Here is a 20,396-nt window from a genome sequence, read left to right on the forward strand (position 1 = left end):
GTGTGCCGTGTGTGGGAATTTCCTTGATAGAAAATGTGAAGTTCATGCGGGTGCATGTTTTTCTACAGTGTACAGCAGCAGTGTTCTACCTTTTATTTGAGACACATTATTTCTTCACTTTTGCTTTTTGAAAATACATTTGAGTATAAGTGGCAGAGGTGTTTTAAGCAGCATGATGGATGGCTTTTTACATTTCTGTTGCAAACACTTTTTTCCCCGTTAGGTGAGGATGTTGTTGTGGCTGGTTTTGCTCCTGCCTTCCATCTCTTCGGCTCAGCGATCAGAGCCCATGTTCTCAGCTATAACCAAGACCATCCTTCCTCCCGACTATGACAACAACCCCACTCAGCTCAACTATGGCGTGGCCGTCACCGATGTGGATGGGGACGGAGACCTGGAGGTTTTTGTAGCTGGGTGAGAACTGGGGCAGGTTGCGTAAAACAGGTTTTTCTTACTCAAAGTTAGTTTATTCAAGCTTTATCTTACTCCAAATCAGAGGGTAAAAGAAAAGTACACTGTCATGTTCAAGTTAAAGGTTGAAGACAAAGGCAAAGACGAGAGCTGGTAGGCCCTGTGGCTCATTCTGCTGATAAAAATGGATGTGATTGGACAGAACGCCATTCATGGGAACAGTTTGGCAAGCCTCCCACTATTCAGTGAAGCAGCAATGAATTTCCCAATGCTTAACAGAATATATATGGACCAAATTGACCCTGTTTAATAAATGTCATTTGTGCAAGACACCCTATTCAGCAGGTATTTTTGGGCAGGAAAGATTCATAAAACGTTGTGGGGTATGTAATTTCATTGGGGAATAAAATAATCTTAGGACAGAGTGTTTTAGTTTATATCACCTTGCCATTCAGCACTTAAAAGCACTTAAAGCAATGGTAAAAATGCATCCCTATACAATAGATGAAGAAAGTACAGGTTGTATTTGGTACCTAAATATCAAAGCATAATTTAATTTGGACCGCAAACTGGTGAAAAGGGGACTTAATATGTTATTTAGTTCTCAAATTCAGGTTATAGCCTTGCCAGTTGTAATAATACTGATAGTAAAAAGTACTTTCTAATCCCACATTTTTTAGCCAGCTCTTTCTACAAATGTCTGCAGTGCACAAGCATATTCTTCAGCAAGCAAATCTTACAAACAAAATAAATATAAACATGTTTAGAGGTATTTTAGTTAACATATACATGCAATTTCTCACTATAATGAATACCAGAACAAATAATGGTTCTCCTTGATTAAGCGTCACAATTACTGCTGACAGTCTCATGTAATGAAGTTGTAACAGCTGTGCCTCTGGTGCCTGTTGACAGCTACAACGGCCCGAACCTGGTGCTAAAGTACGACAAGCAGAAGAAAAGGCTTGTCAACATCGCTGTTGACAACCATAGCTCCCCGTTCTACGCCCTAAGGGACCGCCAAGGCAACGCCATAGGAGTGACGGCGTGTGACATCGATGGAGATGGTCGGGAGGAGATATATGTGCTTAACACCAATAACGCCTTCTCTGGTACAGTACATGCTTTTTATACACTTTCACAAAAAATACATCAACAAATGCATCTATGCACACACTCATTCAGGGATTTGCCTTTTCTCTTGAACAGAGACAAAGCAGGAGAATCAGTATGCAGCTTATCTCATCTGAGTCTTCATCAGTTAACAGATAAGCTTTGTGCTGCTATTAATCAATCTGCGAGCTACAGAGCGCACTCTGCCAAAACTACACCTCACCTCTCTCATTTTTATAAAAAATGTAAGAGGTCACTTTCCGATTGGAACAAGCTCTTCAGGTTTCCTATCTTCCACAGTTCTTGTTTTGCATAACATCTCTTTACTCTCTGAGCAATCTTTGCCTCTCCTGAACTCTTGTTTTTTCTGCAACAAGGTCGAGCAACATATTCTGACAAGCTCTTTAAGTTCCGCAATGGACGCTTTGAGGATCTGCTGAACGATGACATTAACGAACACAGAGATGTGGCTAACCGTATGGCTGGGCGCTCAGTGGCCTGTGTGGACAGGAAGGTACTACACACAAAAACACACAAAGTAGGGCATATGCAGATACACACACACACACACACACACACACACACACACACACACACACACACACACACACACACACACACACACACACACACATACAAACTCCCCAGAGTGTCTTCTGTGTACATGCATGGGTGCTTCTGTTTGTTTACCAGTGATAACTCATGCCCTGCCTACGCCGCCCTTCTCAGCATGTGCTATGACAGTTCATTTGGGGAAATGGTGTGCCATTTTCTCTCTTCTGTCCATCGCACCAGTGTAATTACAGAAGCCAGGGCTCGTTTGTTTTATAGAACATCGTACGAGGGGAGGAGTGATGACTGCACACTACTGCTTTCTGCCTGTAGCATTTTCTCTCCCTCAGACCCTTTCCCATTGTTTTCTTGCCGCTTTCCACCTCCTTTACTCCCTTTTTTTCTCTCTCTGACACGCTTATACTTTCTTTGTCTCTTATCGCACACACACGCATGCAGTTCTCACTTCTAATCAGGGGAAGGGATAAAGAAAGTGATAGTGGGTAGAGGACAGTAGGGATTACAATAGATTTTTTTAAACCACTGTCCCATCTCACTGAACACTGATAGGTTGTGCAGCTGCCAAACCGATTGGAAAGATATCTGCATTTAATGGCATAATGCTTTTAGAGGAAGCCAAAAACCTCATGTGTTTTCTTCCATGCAGCAAACAGATGGAGAGAGAGAATACATGTTCCTATTGCTAAACAAGTTTTATAAAAACGGATTTGGAACGACAGCAGAAGGCCAAAACCAAAGCATGCTGTTTAGTCAGCTAGGTAGCTAATGTGTTTGTACTTGTTTACTCATGAATAAAGTGTTATCATTTGAAAAAAAAGAGAGATAATTAGTCATCCGGCGGTTTCATCCCTCCCAGTCTCCTTGAAAGTGAAGTCCCATCGTTAGTCTTATACAAACTGATGAAAGGGACATATTGAAGTATATCGCATTGAACTGATGGATCGGCTCACTTTGCACTGACAGGCACAATAGAGCTTTTAAAAACAGTGGATTGTAAAAGCCAAAGTAGTTTCAAACATTTGATAAAAAGCACTTACTAACACAAAAAAGCAAATGGTGGTAGATTCAAGCTGTTCAGTGATAGCTGTAAAGGCTGACGTAAAGGGCATTAAACCCCTTATACCTCCACGCACCACCATGCGCTTTGCAGGCATGCATGTCACACTATTCACAAAGCCAATTCCAGTGACAGAAACTAGCCTTGGGTAAAGACTTATTGAAAAATCGTTGACTTTTAAGTTTGTTAAGTAACCGCCAGTGGCCTTCAGGTCTTTTATTGTAGTTCATTCTCATTTTGTGTGTGTGTGTGTGTGTGTGTGTGTGTGTGTGTGTGTGTGTGTGTGTGTGTGTGTGTGTGTGTGTGTGTGTGTGTGTGTGTGTGTGTGTGTGCGTGGTGCGTGTGCGTGTGCGTGTGTGTGTGTGACTGCAACTCACTCCTCCCCCCTCAGCAAGCCATTATGTGTAACGCTTCATGACATTTACATCAACTAGACTCATTTACTTTTCTTGTCTTGTAAAAATATAGTAGTGGTAACACAAATGGTGAAATAGCGCGTATGGTGTGTGAGTTTGCATATGTGCATGTGTTTGTATTGATTGAAATATGTTAGGCCTGGTGGGAAAGCTCATTGGAATCCAGTGTGTAGTCTATTAGTGTGGTTCCGTCTGTGAGTTTGTGTCTGCAGGGACTCTGACTGATAATGGAGTGTGAAATTAATCTCCAAAGGGAGGCAGAGGAGGGAGTAGGGAGAGGGGCGGAGAGAGAGGGTAGGAAACAGGGTAAAGGAAGATAAAGGGGCAAGAAAAGGCTTGATTGGGAAAAGGTGAAACTGCCTTATATTCATCAAGACAGGAAAATAATTAATTAATTATGTCAAAATGTATTCAGGAACAAACAGGCTAGAGCGCCAAAGACGAGTGTAAGAGTTTTGAAAGCATTTGGAGATGGACTAACAAGTTTTGTGGGTCAGGTCTTTGTAGACAATAAGACCAGCAGCAATGCTTTATTTCAAGAAGCAGTGTCTTTGTTACTGTGAAAAAAGGACTAACTATACAAATTGTCAACACTAAAATCTGATTTATCCAGAAACCAAGAAACAGTTCCCGTAAAAAGATGTTCAATTGTTTAACTACCCATCAATAAAAGGGATTATCGACTCACCTTTAGCTACACATTCATGGTTCATTGTTATGCTTGGTTCATATTTAAAAGAAGAAGTAAAGTATATTAATAAATGGTAACCATATTTATTTTTTCCTCCCAGGGTTCAGGTCGTTACGCCATCTACATAGCCAACTATGCCAGTGGCAACGTGGGCCCTCATGCTCTTATTGAAATGGACGAGGCAGCGAGTGATCTTTCACAGGGCGTCATCGCCCTCTCCAACGTGGCAGAGCTGGCCGGGGTCAACAAATTCACTGGTAGGTATGAAGGAATTACTGTGTGTGTGTGTGTGTGTGTGTGTGTGTGTGTGTGTGTGTGTGTGTGTGTGTGTGTGTGTGTGTGTGTGTGTGTGTGTGTGTGTGTGTGTGTGTGTGTGTGTGCGTGTGCACGCACCCTCATCCAGGTCTGGGCCTTCAGTCTGATTTACACAGATATCACGGAGGGCATTGTTGTACCCATGGATTCTGAAATATAGGACTTCAGTGCTAGACAGGAGGTGAGTAAGCGAGAGCTGGAGCGGTGCCATGTGAGGGGAAAAAAAGAACAAGCAAGAGATGAAAGAGAACATGATGAGTGCAAGCGTGAGCGAAGAAAGAGAGTGTTAGTGGGCTCTTTTGGCCCTGTCAGCTGTTTACTTCAGTCAAAGTCACAGGGAAGCAAAGGCGAAGGGCGACACACACATACATCAGAACAGCTCAAGGGCCCAGATATGGCATCTGTCACAGCCCGATGTAGTTCCCCCTGACTTTTGAAGGTGTGAGTAAAAGTATGTGGACGTCACTACAGCATAGTGAGTGTTATGTGCAGTCAGTCTTGTCAAAGGTTTACTGTGCATCCCATAAAGGGAAACAGAGACTGTATGTTCTGCAGCATTAAATGTTTCTGAGGTTGACAGGAAGTTGCTGTGATATTTTTTCACAGTTTGGGCCAAGTTTCACTACTGATACTCCCACTGATTGGTTTATTTAAGGGGATGTAAGTAGTAGTCAAGTCCCTGATGAGAAACAGTTTCCCTGTTGGACAGATCACCCAAGTAGCCAAATCTACCATGACACTTTTAAATCATTGTCTCCTTAAAGTTGATATATGTTCTCAATATTAAGTTAAAATGTTTTCCCATGGTCATATACTTTATATATACCATGACCTGCTTCTCACACCTCATCAGAGCCTAGCACTGTATTTTATCCACTGCAGTTCTGGCCATTTGTTGTCTTTTTATTGTGTGCAATGTATTTAACATTTGTAATGTCTGCTATTGTTTTAAAGGTTGAATCTATTTTTTGTGGTTTTTTTTCAAGCTGCCTTGCTGCAAAAGCAAAATAAAGACATGAAATGCCATTCAAACGCTTTTAAAACTGAATGGATGACCTTGAAATATTCAGCAGGACTAAAATGCATCACTGCATTTCAGCTCTGCTGGATCAACACTTCACTTAACCCTGTGATGAATACCTGTTTTGATACAGAAGAGGAGAACAATAAATGCCAAAAGGAAGGATTTTACCATGATTTGTTTCTTTGATAATAGTGCTTCCTCTATAACACTTTGTTTGAACCATTGAAAAGTCCTTGACGCTGATGTCCAAGTAAATTTTGGAAATGGGACATGACTTTGCATTTGAGCATAACAGAATCAATCTTCGTCCTCCATGGATCTCTTAGCATGCAGGATGTCATCTGAGCCACCAGAGGGGCAGGGAGACCCAGCCTAGAATCGCTGTGAATGATGTACCGTAGATGGCTTTGTCATCAAACTGCCGTTAATCAGAGCGGAGGGACAGGCAGTGAAGTTGTATATCTAATGGTTACATATCTCTGGAGGGACATTAGTGGTTTATGGCCATAGGGGGCGAGTGATATTTGTCTGGGCTGATGGAGCAGGCCAGTAAATCAGGAGCAAGTCTTGATGCACAGCACTGACTCTGCATACTGGAAGGGCAATCAAAGCCCTTTCAAGTCCGTAATTAGAGTCTGCTAGTTTCAGATGAGACACTTCACTTTATAGAATGTCATTGGAAAATACAGGGGTGATATTGAGAGTGTATTAAACAGTCACGAAAAGAAAATTACTGTTAGCTTTTGGTTAACAGAAAAGATTTTCAGCTTGTGTTTCGTCTTTATATTTGTTTGAGCTAGATGTGGATTTGTGGGTGTGTGTGTGTGTGTGTGTGTGTGTGTGTGTGTGTGTGTGTGTGTGTGTGTATGTGTGTGTGTGTGTGTGTGTGTGTGTGTGTGTGTGTGTGTGTGTGTGTGTGTGTGTGTGTGTGTGTGTGTGTGTGTGTGTGTGTGTGTGTGTGTGTGTAGCCCATCAGAGTCAGTGACTGTGTCAGCAGAAAGGCCTGCCTTGCTTAGAGGAAATGGCCTGGAAAGGCAGTAATGATCTCTCGCCGTTCAGTTTTGTTATGGCGTTGATCCTTCTCTCTCTGTTCTCTCTGTTCTCTCTGTTCTCTCACCTATCCTGCTTAGTTTTTTCTTTAAAAAAACCTTTCCGCTCACACTCTTTCTGACTTACTCATTTTCTTACCGTTGAGTCTTTTCTCTCTGTGTGCAGGGGGGCGAGGTGTCGTGGTGGGGCCTATTGTCAGTCAATCCCTCTCCGATATTTTTTGCGACAACGAGTACGGTCCCAACTTCCTGTTCAGGAACAACGGAGATGGAACATTTACTGATGTGGCGCAGCAGGCTGGTAATAGCAAATTGTATAGTTAAACAGTTCGTAGCTGTCGATAAGTTCATTTATATGTCCTCAAAAACAATACAAAAGTAAGGCTTGATTGTTCGATGCATTGCCAAATACCTGTAGGTGTGGAGGACCCCATGCAGCATGGCAGAGGGGTTGCTCTGGCAGACTTCAACCGTGACGGCAAAACAGACATCGTCTACGGGAACTGGAATGGGCCTCACCGCCTTTACATGCAGCTGAATAACCGGAAACAGAAGTTCAAGGTAAGACCAAATGTGTTTTTCCTCCTTGGGTATTTAACAGATTTAAATACCTGATTATTCTTCAAACAAACATTATGGCTTGATGTGTCACAAGTACATATACCTGTTCCTAATGTACACACTTGAAGGTAGGTGAAATCAGAAAGAGAGGCAAAACTAAATAAATTGAATAAACTAATTTAAAGGTTAACTTTAAACGAATAGGAGATACTACAGTAGTCTTATGAAGAGTTAAAATAATGGAAAACGTTCAAACTCTAATAACTTTCAACATGCAATTAAGCCAGAGCAATTTGTAAGTAGATTGGGTATGATAGTTTTTGCTTATGAAAAAGCTAAAAGGGCCAATTTGAAACTACCAATTTTATTCCGAGGCCTTCATTATCAGTTGACCCGCAATAAGAAATGCATACAGTATTTTTTTAAAACTCCATGGAATCTAACCATGTAGATAGTGGTCCAGTTTTTTGGTTGGGACTATTTCATTGGTAGAAAGTGGTTCCAGTTCCAATAACTTCTCACAGTAAAATGAATGGATATTCCAGAGTAACCATTAGCGTTTATTTATAATCCACAGCCAAATATGTGTTGGGTGATTCCCCCGTTTGGACATCAAGCACTGTAAATGATGTACATAAGTTTCAGTGTGAGGCTACAGTTCTCTCTTCTTCTACTTCCAGAATCAATGTCTAATGAACAAGGACAGCAATTCTCACCTATTAACGCTCTGAATCACAAGAATGATCTATGCCAACGGATGGCTAGTGAATTAGCAGGTGTCAGTGCTGTCCCACTTTGGGATCGAGTGGGATTTTAAAATGGGACGGGTGGTGATTTACTCGATCACAGAGTATAGACAACTCTTGTGAGACGGACAGCTGTGTGCATGTGTTACTCTGTATGGTAAAGAGCATCAGAGATAGAGAAAGGCTCTACTGAGTGTAAATCTGTGAAGGTTTCGTGCTCTGTGATCTATCTGTCAGCAGCTGTGACTGCATCTTTTACCACAGAGATAAACGTCACAGCAGACATCTTTATAGGGGTCAAATAAGGGGTTAATGTGTGATGCTTAGCCCAGAGACAATTCCATCAGAGTGACACACACACACACATGCATACAGAAGACAAATTAAATTAGCCAACTGTTGTTTTCCTTAACTAAGATTGTTAAATCACAAGCCCACAGCATATTTAAGACCCCTTATCCCCGAGCTGACACTCCTACTAGCCGTGTTGACCTTTGGCATGTATAATGAAGCTGTTGTATCACTCCAGTAAACCGCTAATTAAATTGGGCTGAAACAGCAGCTTGCCTGAGTCGTAGAAAGTGCCGATTAGGCCTGTTTGTGCTTTAATTAAAATCTATTGCCGATGGTTTCCTTTCAGTAGGTTTAACACACTCACAGGCGAGCAAAAACACCCATGTGTATATATTACGTATTTAAAGAGAGTGAAAATGTCCATCTCAATTGTTTGATTTCTCAGTTATTGTGCAAATAAATAGCAAGGATAATTATATACACAATAATTTCAACTAATTTCCACAGTAAAATAATGTATTAAACTATATTCTAAGATAATACAAACATATTTAATATTTATTTATTATATTAATGGTATATTTAAATAAAATCCTTGTTGGTAGAAATCTCCAGTTATATAATTTTCCCCTCAAACTCTTATCCTGTAAATCACATGTTTCTGAGCACCACATTTCCGGTGAGAGTCCTTTCTCCCTTTCCTTATGGTACTTCTATTCATCCCCTTTGTAATATAGTAAATGTAGAACTGTCCCTCCTCCCTAGTGGCACTCAGTTGGCCATCCCCTCTCCTTCACCTGAGAAGCAGAAGGTCACTGTGGGCCCTCCCCACCTCCGACTTTATGAGCCTTATAATTAAAACAGGGAGTAAATACTAGAGGGAGTGAAGGGCTGCTCTATAACTCTTCCCCGACTTATCACCGTGTCACTGAAGCGGGGAGATATCCGTTACTTTCTTGTGCAAAAACTCCTCTGCTGAGGAGACATTTTTTTGGGGAGGAGAAGTGCAGTTTACTTTTTGATGCAAGAGTATATTAAAAAAAAGTCCTTTGTTCTTAACTTAAAGTCGGGGTGACTTTCAGCAAGTGAGAGAGCAGATGACAGATTGGCTTCTAAATCAAGGACTGGATTCTGATTAATGATTGACATGTTATGGAGATTGAACATGTGACCTTCAGATTATTGACAGACTTAGCTTGCATCACCTGTTCTCAGGATGGGATGAACAAATATTGGAGGCAGGCTGTAATTACAAAAGAAAATTACAAAAAATCTGATACATGACAAACCTTTTAGCCTCGATGATTTCTAGATGAAGCAGTCTTTTATATTGTCAGTGAGAGGGAAAAAAACGATAAAACAGTCAATGAAATAGGATTTTCAAACATTGGTAACCACTGAGTACAATGAGAGGTCCTTGAGCAGACAGTCATAAATGAGCAAGACAAATATCAGGCTGATGTACAAAAGGGAGACTGGCCATAGGGAGACACACAGATTGACATACGTTATGCACCGACACACAAAATCTGAATGATGTAAAAGAAACCAACCAGTTTATCTGTGACATAAATCTGCCTATTGACAAATATATGATCAGCATTGCGGTAAAGAAACATTTTGAGATCGATACACCTGCAGTACAGTTCAAATCTGTGATCATAATGAGGTTATAAAAAGGCTATTTAGGCACTCCTTCTCAATGTAGAAAATCCTGCCTGCATGTCTTTTTAGCGTGTGTGTGTGTGTGTGTGTGTGTGTGTGTGTGTGTGTGGGTGTGTGTCTCACTGGTGTACCGTGTGATTCTCAGGACATAGCATCCCAGAAGTTTTCTATGCCGTCACCGGTTCGCACCGTCATGGCCGCTGACTTTGACAATGACAACGAGATGGAGGTCTTCTTCAATAACATCGCCTACAGGGGCCCCTCCGTCAATAGGCTCTTTAGGTGAAATTTACAAAACACACACACACACACACACACACACACACACACACACACACACACACACACACACACACAAACACACACATGTATTATAGTATATAATATCATGTGATCATGATCACACTATTTTTGTTTCTTTATACAACATCGTAACACCGAGCTTGGAAGGCTGGAAGCTGAGAAGAATTTTAAATTCCCAGCCAAGGATACTTATCTAGTCTGGCATCCCGCCTCCTGCTCCACACATGGATGAATATTTCATTAAGACAGTTTAAGGTCTCTTTTTGAGTTAGGGTTTGGCTTCCTCTCTAGATAATATTAATGAACTTGGCTCTCAAAATACAAAATATGATACATATCAATTGTTTGGACTTAATAGTAGAATAAACCCATGTCTGAAGAAAAATCTGATATGGCATATTTGTCTGAACAGGATGCAGACGTCATGGTGAATTTTGCCATGAGCTGGTGGGTCAATTCATACTGAATATCAATAATCAGTGTAAGCCCCAGAGGTTTCCTGATTATTCCTGCAGGCCAGGATACTGGAGAGGATTTGTCTCAGGACACACTGATGTTCAACAGAGGTCACTGCTCCACAGCCTGTATCTCTGCCACTGTCGAGTGTGAAGATGAATCAGCTAATTTAACTCTCTGGCACTGAAAATAAGCTCAAACTAGTGTGCCCAGGCTAATTTATTCAATAGGTTACAACTAATCCATATTTAGCTGAGCTGAGTGGTTTAATATCCAGCATCAGCATATTAAAGCACAGTGGAGTGAAATGATAACTTAAGGGACGTTGATACAGAAATGCTTTGTCACAAAAGGTAAAGGCACTAGAGCTAATGTGCATGTTTTCTTCCAATTAATGTCTCTCTGAAGACATTCAACTCAAGGGCATGATTCAACCTGCTCAAAGTGCTCAACAGCGAGATGACAATTACAATAAGTTAAAACCAAAAAAATGACAATGATAAATCAAGCAGTAAAAATATAAATTGGAATCAACAAGTATTTATTTAAAAAGGCCTTAATCATGCTTAAAAAACATCATTAAAAAGGACATTTATTTCTGTCAATGTTTTTCCCTTGTGCATACGTGTAGTGTTTTGCTTAAGTTTTCGATGGACATTATGATCGTTATATCAGTGTCCAAAGTAAATGATCCATTGGTGGTGGATAATTATGCGTTACATTATTAGATGTTACCACTGATGCTTCAAAATGTGAGCTACATTTTATTGTTGTAGCTCGTGAACGGCTAATTTGACCTCCATCGAGTAATGTCGGTTAGTTTACTTTTAAAGGGTTGGAGAATAAAATAGCATACAATGGAAATAACTTAAAATTGATTCAATTAACTTAGGTTCTTTACAACATTGCTTAATTATTTATAGTGGCTTTGGCCTTTATGTTTTGCAGTGCTTTGATGGGCAATTGATGTTTTGTTGGTTTGATAGGGTGAGCAGGAGAGAGCATGGAGACCCCCAGATAGAAGAGCTGAACATTGGAGATGCATCAGAGCCTGAAGGACGAGGAACCGGTGAGTGAGTGAGAGCAGACAGCTGTCAATCATCCATCAAAGACCAGCATCCTATCTGCTATTTCAACATCTCATCACTAGATGGCAGCAGAGCTCCACTGGGGTTTCCTCATGTGCCTAATAAAAAAACAACTTGTTCCACATAATTAGTTCTATAGACTTTTGAAACATGTATTAATTAATTCGCGATGATGTAATATTTTATGTAGATCAATTCCTAAAGTGTTTGGTTTCATCAACACAGGAGCTATAACCACAGACTTTGATGGTGATGGGCGTCTGGAACTGCTGATATCTCATGGTGAAAGTGCAGCTCAGCCTATCTCTGTCTACAAAGTCAACCAGGTGTGTGTTTGTGACACATCTTTAAAGTTAGGTAACACTCGTAGCGTAATCTTAACCCAAACCCGCCCTTTTCCTATTCTGTCTGTGCCTTAGGGGCTCACTAACGCCTGGCTGCGTGTGATTCCCCGAACCAAGTTTGGTGCTTTTGCCAGGGGGGCTAAGGTGGTGCTGTACACTAAAAAGAGTGGCCCGCACACACGGATCATCGACGGGGGCTCAGGGTACCTGTGTGAGATGGAGCCTGTAGCCCACTTTGGCCTTGGTAAGTTTTTAATTCTCAACAATAAAAGGACATAAAACTGTTGCATGGATTAAACGTGCAAGTGACATGTTTAAAATGAATATATTTTTGCATGTTAAAGCCACAGCCTTAAACCCAGTGATATTTATTTGACAATAAAACAAATATGGGTAAAAGCAGCAAATTCTCAAATTGAAATGATCACATTTTCGTCATTTGTCGTCTCTGTTGATTTTCGAATAAATATCGACTAAACCTCAGCACTGCTCTTTGCAACAGCCGGGTAAGGGATAGACAAATGGACAGAATGAGCATTACAGAGTATCAGTGAAAAGGAAAAGGAAAGCTCCATGTGGAAAGCATTGTTTTAATACCTCGAGCCTGATTGGACACCCATGGGGGAATAAGTTATCTTTGGGTGGGAGCTGAGCGGACGGGGAGCAGGTGCTGCAGCTGGAAGCTGGCCTGTTTGTAAGGAACTGGCTCCCGGTCTTCTTCTGCCCCTGTATAAAGTGTCAGCTGGTGGTCATCCAGGCCTGGTAGCTCGCCCAATGTTACTTCCTGGACCTGTTCTTTATCAAGACTGTTGAAGCATGGATGATCTCTGGAGGCACTCACAGAAGAGAAAACTTTCCACACCACATGCAAAAAGTGTCAGTACTGGTAGACATGTGAGATATACTCCTCCAGACTAGATGAGAGGGTGTCATACTGGGTGAACAACAGGTGAAATATTCTTTGGCTCTCAGGCACAGCACACCTGCTGAGTAAATCACTGCCTGGCAAGGTAACCCAAGATCTGTTTACATTATAAATGCCACTTTAATTAAGGGCTGCAGAGACCGTCTGGAGAGGGGTTTCTCTAGGCCTGATTAAAATAGGTAATGGACTCTGTCTCTCACTGTGTTTGTTTCAGTGAAAAAGAGAGAAAAGAGAAAGCTTTATGAGCACTAAAGAATCACTAAAGCACCTACACTAAAGATGTTCTTCTGTGTGTGTGTGTTGTGTCTGACAAGGTAAGGATGTTGCCACTAATGTGGAGGTGTACTGGCCAGATGGTCGTTCATCAGCACGACCCCTAGAGCCTTCAGACATCAACACAGTGATGGAGATCCACTATCCGAGAGACGAGGAGGAAGTCACTCCTACTGTGGAAATAGAGGTAAAGCAGTTGTTCATAGTTATCCAAAATTCTCATAATCACATGTTGAAATTCTCTATCACAATAACTTAAAGATGCAATGCTTGTGTAACAATTGAACCAACAATAAGTGTCTCGGTAAGGTGTTGAGCTTTTGCAACAACAGCTTGTTCATTAGAATAGATTATCCAAGACTCGGGGAGGATTAACTGCATTCTTCCAAACAATATTAAATTATTTCATCAGTTTGTTCCTTCTGTTTAATCTGCTAATCTACATCGAACAGGTTTGAATGTATTTTCTATTCAAAATCATTCTTGTTTCTAAATGTCTTTGTCTTACAGTGCGGTCATGGGTTTGCTTTGAATGAGAATGGCCGTTGCACAGGTAAGCTGCAAATATATACTGTATCTGTTAACCTCTCTATGAAGGTGTCCTTGTTTAAAACAAACAAGACAAAAAGTGTCTTTCCTTCCCTCACCTTCCCACTCCCTCAGATAAAGATGAGTGTACCCAGTTTCCCACTGTGTGCCCCTCTGACCGCCCCATCTGCACCAACACCTATGGCAGCTATAAGTGCCGCGCCAAGAGGAGATGCAACCAGGGCTTTGAGCCCAACGATGATGGGTCAGCCTGTGTGGGTGAGTGAGTGAGTGCTAGGGTAGCAGGTTAACCAAGATCAGGAGAACAAAGGAAGCACTGCCCTAGATGAGAGGCTTTAAGCTTTTTAATGACTTTAGTTTTGAGTAGAGGAGGTGCTAACATTCCTCGGACAGTGTCCCCTTTCTATACCCCGTTGTCTTGCATGACTAACCCCCACGTGTGAATACGTCCTTATTTTAGCCATGAAGATGCAGACGTTGGCTACTTTTTCCCTGACATTTTGCTTCTTTCCCCACAGCCCAGGTGGCTTACTTTGGGGGAACACGGTCTTCAGGGGAACGCCGACGATCAGGACTATCTTACTGGATGTTCCCCATCTCTGTGCTACCACTCGTCTCAACCCACCTCCAGACTGGACTACTGTAGCCAAAACTGTCTTCTCCCCTTCCTAACACTCTCCACTGCTAAACGGGGGAGTACAGAAACTCTTTGGAGAAAACCTTTCACTGAGCATCTATTCCTTCTTCTCTATGTGGATCTCTGCTATCTTTTTCCATCTGTTATTTACAGCTTTGCCCCCTCACCACTGCTATGTGTCACCTCTTGGCTCCCGGCCCCCTCTGGACTATAAAGAAACACTCAGCAGGGAGCATGCTCGCTGGGAGCGACGGGGTTCAGAACTAACTGTGTCACACCCCTCACAGCCCTCATGTCATCACCTGGCACTTATCTTAGTGGGACCTGAACTGAGGCCAAGTCAATAAGTGGAGTGGCAGCGTACAGTATAAACCCCCTGCGCATACAGTACAGCAGACCACATTCATTAGAGACACGCTGAGAGCCCATCTGTATCTGCACAACTCCACCACGTTAATCTTTACAATGTCAATCTCATTCTTGTTATGGGCTCACCGGGAGGCTGAGGAACACCAGATCTCCCAAGCTTTTAGGCTCAGTGTTTGTGTGAGTAAGTGTGTGTGAGCGTACTGCGTCCAAAGAGGCAGTCGGGTAGAGAACATATGCCAGACCATCTGTCTCCGATGGTAGGTTACATTTGGTTGCCTCTGAATAATAGCACAGCACAGTGAAGAATATAAGCACACTTGTTTGTTTGTGTGTGTGTGAGCACAAGAATTGTCAGGGACAAATGTCACATTTTTAAGTAAAGTAGCAGTAAGGTGTACTTGATACATAATGTACTTAGCATACAAAATTAGCATAGCTGTACATTTTAAATGAGAGTCAGCTTTAAATATGTATTGCAAAAATAATCCCTAACTTCGTAGTTGTTGCTATCTAAAAAAAAAACAATGGGCTGGTTAGAAGAATGTGAAGACAAAAGGGAGAGGGTGTGGATTTTCATGGACCATGACTTTTTTCTTAAATAAGATATTTTCTACAACATAATATATTACTTTAAATGATGAGGCTGGTGATATTTCATATTTTTGTCATCAGCAAACCAAATGAATAGACAGAAATCAATGATGCACAAGTCGGTCTTCTGAATTTCTTTAAACAGCTTGGCACTGTAGCTAAATAAGACAAATAAAACTCACTTGTAATGAGTGGAAAGAGATCGCAGTAAATGGTAAAGCCCAGGACACATTTTAGCGCATTCAAATGAAGCACATGGAACCCTTCATTATGCAGTAGACATCATTTTTGTTTCATGGCCACATATTTTTTTAACCTTTTGTGAAATGAATAAATATTTTGGCAGAAAAAATGAGGAAAAAATTAAAACGTTGTCCTCTACAAGGTGTTGAGAACATGTTGACTGACAGGTTTTTGCTTCCACATTATTCTGGAGGGGAGAATCGGCTCTCCTCTCTGCAATCCCACTGCAGAAACTGCACAATACAACCCTCTTCTGCAGAGTAAGACCTCAATCAATGTCATAGCAAAGGATAGCTTCATCAAGTGTTGGCAAGTACAGTCCTCCAAGAGTAGTGAGTGAGTGTGTTTGAGTGTGAGTGTGCATTGCAGGATTTCTCCCTATTCACACGCTGAGGCAAGTGTTGTGTATTCTGGAAATATTTGGCTAAAAAACACACATTCCATTTCAGAAACAGCACCAAAACGGGCCCCCTGACATTAGTCCCTGACCTGCTAATGAGCTGGACCCAAACCCCAGATGCCGTCTGTAAATATCAAATATTTCCAAGATTTAGAGACAGTACCTATTTCTCTCCGAGACATTTTTAATGAAAACCAAGAGGCATTGGAGCATGAAAACGAATAAACAAACAATGATGGATGTGTTAAAGCAATTCTCACCACGGACGCCTGTTGGATCCACGCCGGCGATGTTGTCAGGCTCTCTATGCGAGCCAAAAACTCTAACGAGGAGAGAGAAATCAGGATCATTTCCACAATCAAGTCAAATATTTGAATCTAAATGGAAATGAACACATCTGTCAAAGGGCCGGTGTTGCTATAAAGATCTTAGTATGAGGACATAATTGAAATGCTTTTGTAGCTTGAACGACACTCTTGGGTCAGACTATGTGTAAACTCACAGTTTGCATGAACAATGAGATACATATCTGTTTATCAAAATTGCACGCTTTAAAAGACAAACCCGTGTTTTTAATCCCATTGATCTCATTCTCCTATTTAATCTACACACACTTCTAACAATGTATCATCTGTTGTCACATACATGGTTGTGTGAATCCAGGTTGTATCTTTTCCTATACTGTATGTGTTGAAATGGATTGTGGCATTTTAGCTAATTATTTTTGTCCACAAAAAAAAGGAGTATTGTTGACTATTAGAAAATGTTATGTACATGCAATATGCAACCAAACGAACCGTTAACAGTATTTACCGTATCTACTCTGCCCATTCAAACATGCAGGGGATATCTGAAATGACAGACTATTCAACATACAGTATAGAGCTTTGCTGTGTCCAGTAAAACAGAAGTTTATTTATAATGTGAAGCTATGCTAAAGATAATAAATAAAAACACAATATTCACAGTGATGGATTACTTCGCTCAAGCAATAACTGACACAAGGCTTACATTTTTTTGCGGAAGTGGAAGTAAATGACAAATGAAAGGTGGAAAAATGGCGGGATATCCAGTAACTACAAACAGAATAGACTCCACTTAGAGCAAAGTAAGCTTTTCACTCTGTCGTTCTTAAACTGCGTAATGTACCTTAACAGTGCCACTGAGTGATGCCTGACGACCTGCGGGATGGATGCTCTGTATGTGTGTGTGTGTGTGTGTGTGTGTGTGTGTGTGTGTGTGTGTGTGTGTGTGTGTGTGTGTGTGTGTGTGTGTGTGTGTGTGTGTGTGTGTGTGTGTGTTTCAGTGTTTCAAGGTCACTGCCACTGCATTGTTTGCATTTCAGAGGCTCCAGCTGTGTTTCTTTCGGCTAAAATAAACTGAAAGTGGAGATTTCCCAGTGAATCATAAAACACAATGCCCAATGTGTGTGTTTCAGTGGAGTTTGGACCAGTGTGTGTGTGTGTGTGTGTGTGTGTGTGTGTTTCAGTGTTTCAGTGTTTCAGTGTTTCAAGGTCACTGCCACTGCATTGTTTGCATTTCAGAGGCTCCAGCTGTGTTTCTTTCAGCTAAAATAAACTGAAAGTGGAGATTTCCCAGTGAATCATAAAACACAATGCCCAATGTGTGTGTTTCAATGGAGTTTGGACCAGTGTGTGTGTGTGTGTGTGTGTGTGTGTGTGTGTGTGTGTGTGTGTGTGTGTGTGTGTGTGTGTGTGTGTGTGTGTGTGTGTGTGTGTGTGTGTGTGTGTGTGTGTGTGTGTGTGTGGGCTTGTGATCCATGTGGAAAAATAATCCAAAAGCCTTTTTTGTGCATGCTTCAGACGACTAATCACAAAATGTCCCACAACAGCAATTATGCAACATACACACTCCATACAGTGTTCACAGACAATGACAGAAGATCAGATATACTGTACATGTTAAGGAAATGTTTGCACTGTACAGTAATGACCAGAAAAAAGGAGAGGAAGGGGACATGAAGAAAAAGCTGTATAAGTGTGAATGTATACACTGTAGTGGACATTTATTTTAAGCTGCAGCCAGAGAATGTGCGTTTATTTTTGGTTTAGTTTTGTGAAAACAAGCTTGTGCTTCATGCCAACAACCAAGCAGACTGACTGAAATGGTGTGGTGTGCAAACTCTTGTCTCCTGTATTCAGGCCAGTGCAAGCCTAATTCTAGTAATGCTTTAGGGTTTGTTGTAGCCTGTGATTAAATTAAAATGTCATCGTCCCTTCCTGTAAATGCCTGAGCACATCTCCTATGATTTTAATTTATTTGATTAATTTCACTGTGGCCAACCACTAAAACAAGTCAATGGGATTACAGATTGAGTTTCTTTAACAACCATTTGGGCATGAACGGCATTACACACAAAAGCTAGTTAAGTAGGTAATGGTTTATTGTTGTTACTGGTAATTGTAAGGCAACAAAGAAATCTATGTCTGCTGTTATCTGTATTAAAGAAATTAGGAGGGCAGTGACTGACACATCATTCATTTGCCTATAGCAACAGATATTAAGAACAACACACAACAACCTCTGTTTCACAGTTAAAAGGTGATCAGAAGTGACATTTTAACTGGAACCACACATTCCAGCCCTGGATGCTTAACATTGTGTTTCCATGTTTCTATGTAACGTTCTGGGCTGCACTTGAGGGAGGTCCTGTGGTAAGCCCAACAAAAGAGCTGTCAATCACTGAGGTTAAACAAACTGAGCAGATATTCAATCTAAAGCCAACAGGCGGGGCAGTGGATTGGCAGTGGAAAAAAAAAGAATTGATTTAAAGGAGAGTCTCCAAATCTAGGCTGTGCACAATAAATCAAGTGTGGCTAAAAACGGGAGAGCACGGCAGTTTCCAACATGTTTTACTTCTTTGTCCATTTAAAGGGTGACCCAGCACTGTGGTTTTCATGGCAAAATTTCAGAACCAATATTGAAAATGAGATACAACATTCACATGTTCAAATGGTCTGTGCTTGGGTTGAGTTTTGCCTACAGACTGTCTGTGTTTTGAGGGGAGCGGTAGCTGTAAATCTCTCTGATTGTTTCTCACAGTGGTTTAATGCACAATCATGATCTTGAATTTGGGCAGATGTGGATAAATGTTTAGTGGGCCTGAGTGAACACAGACTGAGTTTGGATGCCTCGAGAGACTCTGCAGCAGACAGCCAGCGTTAACACATTATTCTATTTGACTGAATTCCTGTTTTGTTAGTTTTTGTTGGGGGGGGGGGCTGAACTAATTGTGTGTTTGTGTGTGATTTGGACACAGATGAGTGTCAAGAACTGAATTTAGGAGTAAACTTCCTCTTCTAATGTCACTACAGGCCAGATTTTTCTATGATGCAGAGGGCTTCTCCTGATGGGATCATGCTTGATACATTTCATGCCAGCACACAATTGTGAACTTCACTATAATGTCTCCTCTATGTTTGCCAAGCACCGCTGCCAATCAAATGTTCCTGGAACACAGAGGCAGCTGTGTGATACTGATTTTCTGTCATATGCAGGAATAAACAATGTAACCAATCAATACCAGAAACTGATTTTTTTCCCTTTCTGGCATCTGTGACTCAGCCTTAAAATACATTTTTGGAAAAGTTAAAGCAGGCCATTTTTTTTACTGTTTAGAGTACAAGGAATGAAAGAGCAGGAAGGGCGTGGAGGAAGTAGACAGAGAAAGTGTCGTGCAGCCAAAGGACGAGGAATTTTTATACTTGGACACTCAAAACAAGCTTTAGTAGAAGGTGGGGGAGAAAGATTTCAAGCAACAAAGGAGGTCTGTGTGGAGGGAGAGAGCACCTTGTTAGCGTGAGAGTGACCTTTCCCCACAGGTGTTGAGAGGTTTCTTCACATCTCTGCTGTCTTTGAAAAGAAAAAAAATCAATTCACTCTCACCGCCACTCTTCTGTCTCCACTCCTGTGATCAACACTAAGCCTCAATATCTGCCAGAACGTTGTCGCTCATTTTTTAGCCTTATGAGCAGGCTATGATGGATCTACTTTCACCTCTTGGACACACATTCTCACACATCTGACTCACACACACAGGTACAAAAAGCAGTTTGGACAGTCCTCTCTGCCAGAAAAAGGGTATGAACTAAACTTACGTTAAATGTTTGTTGGCCACTTGGAGGCAGCGAAAACATTAACAGCGTGGAGGCAACATTTTGAGGCATGGGCAACAATTGGCATCAAAAATGGTACTCCTTGAGTCAGTCACAACTAAATCAAATCTGAACACAGATTAAGATTCAGTGTGACGTACAAATGAGACGTGTTTAGAAATCACTGG

General features: G+C 41.3%; 1 protein-coding gene across 1 annotated transcript; it reads left to right on the plus strand.

Annotated features, from left to right (window-relative positions):
• Positions 1–229: 229 nt before the first annotated feature.
• crtac1b (cartilage acidic protein 1b) lies at positions 230–14,499 on the plus strand. The gene is made up of 14 exons (XM_063875239.1): positions 230–414; positions 1,327–1,523; positions 1,902–2,038; positions 4,362–4,518; positions 6,816–6,950; positions 7,068–7,210; positions 10,061–10,197; positions 11,661–11,743; positions 11,988–12,088; positions 12,182–12,350; positions 13,346–13,491; positions 13,815–13,857; positions 13,968–14,111; positions 14,372–14,499. The coding sequence occupies exons 1-14, from the start codon at positions 230–232 to the stop codon at positions 14,497–14,499; spliced, it is 1,905 nt and encodes a 634-aa protein (XP_063731309.1).
• The last annotated feature ends 5,897 nt before the right edge of the window (positions 14,500–20,396 follow it).

Source organism: Eleginops maclovinus, chromosome 22 (assembly GCF_036324505.1).
Source record: "Eleginops maclovinus isolate JMC-PN-2008 ecotype Puerto Natales chromosome 22, JC_Emac_rtc_rv5, whole genome shotgun sequence".
NCBI lineage: Eukaryota > Metazoa > Chordata > Actinopteri > Perciformes > Eleginopidae > Eleginops > Eleginops maclovinus.